Source organism: Brassica oleracea, chromosome C3 (genome assembly GCF_000695525.1).
Source record: "Brassica oleracea var. oleracea cultivar TO1000 chromosome C3, BOL, whole genome shotgun sequence".
NCBI lineage: Eukaryota > Viridiplantae > Streptophyta > Magnoliopsida > Brassicales > Brassicaceae > Brassica > Brassica oleracea.
This window is the reverse complement of record NC_027750.1, coordinates 7,732,150-7,736,669: the sequence shown is the minus strand read 5'-3', so window position 1 is coordinate 7,736,669 and position 4,520 is coordinate 7,732,150. Positions and strand designations below refer to the sequence as shown.

Genomic DNA, 4,520 nt, shown 5'->3' with positions numbered 1-4,520 from the left:
TTTTTTTTTTATAATGTCGATTACTTACTTGTTCATATTTACTTACTTTAAATATTTTTGTAGGCGGTTCCTAAAAGGAAAGGAGGCCGTTTAGTTGGGTTGGCCCGTCGTGCTTCTTCGTATCCGGCATCTTCTTCGCAAGCTCCGTATGCCGATCCCATGATTCTCGAGGAGCTACATGACAAAGATGAACGGATTGGGGCATTGGAGGAGCAGAACACCACTATCCTTTCGGAGAATGCCACTATCCGTTCGGAGAATGCCACTATCCTTGCTGAGTTGGCATCCCAGAAGAAGTTCAACACCGAGATTATGCAGAAGCTAGATCGTTTGATGTCTTCGAGTTCTTCTTAGTTTATTTCGGCTTTATAAAACTTTCGGAATGTTTTTTTTTTTCTATTTCGGTTTGTATGAATTTTAAACTTTATGAATGTTTTTTTCCTATTTCGGTTTTTATGAATTTAAATTTTATAATATTATTAGTTTTAAATTTCCAATTTTTTAAATTTATTAATATCAAAAAATATATAAAAATGCAAAATTAATTTGTAAAAAAAAAAGGGTATATACCGACGGACAACGGTCGTCGGAATATACCGACGGACATATATCCGTCGGAATTTACCGACAAACTCATTTCCGTCGGAATATACCGACGAACGTGGTTCGTCGGTATATTCCGACGACCGATGTCCGTCGGTAAATTCCGACGCCCAAAGTTCGTCGGAATAAACCGAGGAACCACGTTCGTCGGAATTGTAGTTTTCCGATGAACTCTGGTCTCGTGTAGCCGCATCGTAATATCGTCGGAAGTTCGTCAGAATGACGTTTCTTGGTATTCGTCAGAAAGTCGTCGGAATTTCTGACGAAATTCCGACGAATTTTTTTTTTCCGACGAAACGATACCGACGGACGGGTTCGTCGGAATAGACCGATTCCGACGAATTTCCGACGATTTCGGCCATCAGAATCCCCCTGTTTTCTTGTAGTGACTATATGGATTGATATTTTAATATGTTGTGATTGATTTGTTTGAGTAGGGGGCACTTATATATATTTATAGCATTTGTTAAAGAAAATTTTAAAATTAGTACGTCATACACTCCGTCCGTATACTTCGGTAAAAAGGGTTATATATGTTCGGTGAACACGAGTCTACTTCAAAGTTTGTAAAATGGGTAAAGATAGAACAATCTTATATGCCTAAAGGCTTAAGCATTTTTGCCACATATCAGTCTCAAATAACATATATATTAATGGAGGATTGTTTTCTAGTTTACATAGCTTTGTTCCAAACAAATAAATACACAAAAACACAATATGTTGATGACAAGCACTTAGGCAGATGATTGGCAGCAACCATGATTAAACGTCCCGAACGATAACATACGTACACAATAATAGTTAGACGTAGACATGGGAGCATGTTTATTTATAAATATCATCATGAAGGGAGTTTTGTTTTGCAGATCTTACGCAGCTCAATAAGGTAAAAAAACACCAAAGGCCATGGAAACAACTTTGATGCAGGCTTTCAGGTGTTTATGTAATTTGTATGTTTGGTTCTATCGATTCATCCTTTTGAATCATATTGGTTTTTTATCAATTCATAACTGAAATTTAGTATGTTATATCTCGAAAATAAATAAAAAAAACTTAAATTCTATTTTTTAATAAGATCAACTCTGAATTAAGGAAAAAAAACACTTGATGTAATCAATAATTAAAGATAATATACCTTTAAGCACTGACATGATGGTAACGCTATAACGGTGTAAAAAAGAACATAACGGTGTAAAAAAAGAACATAACGCTATAAATATTTCTCAAGAAAAAAAAATCATAAAGCTAGAAATGTATTTAACTTGCGGCTTATAATTTTGTTTAATTTTTAATGTACTTTCAAAGTCAACTCTTTTTGTTACGGAAATTTGTTTAATGTTCTTATAAAAGTAATGGAAAAAGCATACCACAAATGAGTAAATAAATTTTATAAAAACCAAAAATGAGCAAAGACAACCGCTCCGTTGCATGGTTTAAGAATATTATTGCATTATTTGAAACAACTGCTACGTACTTCTTCTCACGCTAAAGTAACTCATTGAAGTTTTGTACCTCGAGTAGGTTCTCCAAAGTCTCAACAAATTTATCAGTGTAACCGGTTAATAATCCAGGACTAACCACAAGCTCTTTCAACTTGGAGTGGTTCTTCCTCACCTGACTCCCAATCTCACTATCTTTGTCCATCACAGAGTTGACCGCAACACTCAAATTCTCCTTGGAGAACCATCCTGTTTCTTCTCTTTGCACTTCAACCGCAACCTCGAGTTCATCAGTCAACAATCTCGTGTTGAGAACTTGATCAGCCAAATATGGAATCAAGACTATCTGGCAATCACTCATTAGAGACTCCCACATCGAACCGAATCCACAATGGCTCACAAAGCAGCCTACTGATGGATGAGCCAATATCAACGGTTGCTGCACCCATTCTCCCCAAACTACTCCACGACCTTTTACCCTCTCCTCGAATCCTTCAGGTAAGGCTTCTTGAATAGTCTTTGCACCTCTTGGTGGCGTTAACGCTACAAAAAACGGCAAACCAGTGAGCTCCATTCCTAAACATAGCTCTTGGAATTGGTCTTTCTCCAGAGTGATTTGGCTGCCAAGTGCACAATACACTACAGATCCTGGTTCAAAACCTCTCAGCCAATGATTCCATTTTTTATCAAGTGGTTGGCTTCTGTCTAGCTCAGGAAGCATTGGACCCGTCAAGAAAACATTCTTCTTGTACTGACTCCCTATATAGTCGCAAAACTTACCTTCAATTTCTTCACACGTCCTAACCGAAATGAAATCACAATTCGTGAGACTTGTGGTAAACCGATCGTAAAACCTCTTGTAGTAAACAGAGAATGACGACATGGCGTGAGCATCATGTGCGCGGAACAACAACTTAGATGAAGGATAACCAGGTGGAGGAACTCCGAATCCACCACCAGGGACAAGGTCATGAGCTATACATGTTGCTGATATCACGTTGTACATCATACTCTTTACTCCATTCTCTTTAGCCACTTCTGGAACCCAGTAAGCATAATCGAACAAGATCAGGTCCGGTCTCGAAGCACGAACCGCGACTTCGACTTGATCGCGTGTACGATCTATGGCTACGATCAAGAACTTCCACAACGTGATGGGGATGTCCGAGGGGGTCTCGGCGCCAGCAGGAAGACCATCAACATGAGGAATGGTAATAGGATGTAAGACGATGCTGTCTGGGAACAGGTTAAGAGGTTCTAATTGTTTTTTAGCTTTCGCAGGCAGCAAGAAAGTAACCCTGTGACCTTTCTCAGCTAACTTGTTGGCTAGATGCAAGTATGGAGTAAAGTGACCAAAAGCGAACCATGGGAACATAAGAGCGTGGAGCTTTTGTCCCATTTTTCTTCACTTATTGAAACAAGCAAAACACAAAAAAATTAAACTCTTCAAGAGAGCCAAAATTAAGAAGAAAATTTTGTTTGATAATTTACAATGAGGTATCACCCCTTTATATACACATTCCAACTTTCCTTGATGGACGGCTGAGATCAAACCGATCTAACACATGAATATGCTTACCCCTTACCCCTTAAGCTGTGTATACAATTCCTTGAGTTTCTACATATTTCTACCCCTTTATCTGCAAGACTTCATATCTCTTAATATTATCTACATGATTTCATACCTCTCAAGATTATCTACAACATTTCATACCTCTTAAAATAGTATCTACATGATTTCATACCTCTTAAGATTATATCTACATGATTTCCTACCCCTTAAGATTAATTATCTACAAGATTTTATATCTTTCGGTGACCATTATAGGAACATTAGGAATGAGTAGAGAAAAAATGCAGAGGAATAAAATTAGAGGAATAAAAAAGAAGAGTATTCCTTATCAATTTTAGTGAGGAACAAATTTGTTCTATATTCCTCTAAAATAAAAAGAATGAAAAAAAAAACTATACCTTATAAATGGTAAAAAAAATTAGGAATAATAAGAAATTTGAAAAGTATTACCTGAGTGTTTTCTTTTAATTTTTAAGACAAACATAACTATAATTATTTCACATCTATATTTAGGTTTAAAGTTTCACATTTTAGGAGATTATATATGGCATCTTATATAGGAGATTACACCGTCATAGATAAATAGAAAGATTACAAATCATAATCTCTTGGTTATGAGCCATCCACAATTTGGTTCATAACACTCCCCCTTGGATGCCATAACTATTTAGAGCTTGTAATGTACTTTAATGTTGCCTCATTAAAACCTTACCAGGAAAACTCAATTGGGACAAAACCATGGTGAAGGAAAAAGAGTCCAACACACATTACTCTCCCTGATTTGGACATTACTGAAGGTCCCTTGGACCTCTCCAATTTTCTGCAATATGTGGGTGATGAAGATCTTAGGCAGAATATGTTTTGTCCTCGAACATGATAGTTGGTTCTTCTTTACCATCGGCCAT

The 4,520-nt window shown here is 36.9% G+C and overlaps 1 protein-coding gene across 1 annotated transcript; it reads right to left on the bottom strand.

Annotated features, from left to right (window-relative positions):
- Positions 1-2,088: 2,088 nt before the first annotated feature.
- LOC106329793 (UDP-glycosyltransferase 79B10-like) lies at positions 2,089-3,451 on the bottom strand. Its single transcript, XM_013768430.1, has 2 exons — positions 2,823-3,451; positions 2,089-2,747 (listed from the first exon to the last, which is right to left on the bottom strand). Exons 1-2 carry the CDS (start codon positions 3,439-3,441, stop codon positions 2,089-2,091), a joined length of 1,278 nt encoding a protein of 425 aa, XP_013623884.1. The 5' UTR covers positions 3,442-3,451.
- Positions 3,452-4,520: the final 1,069 nt, after the last annotated feature.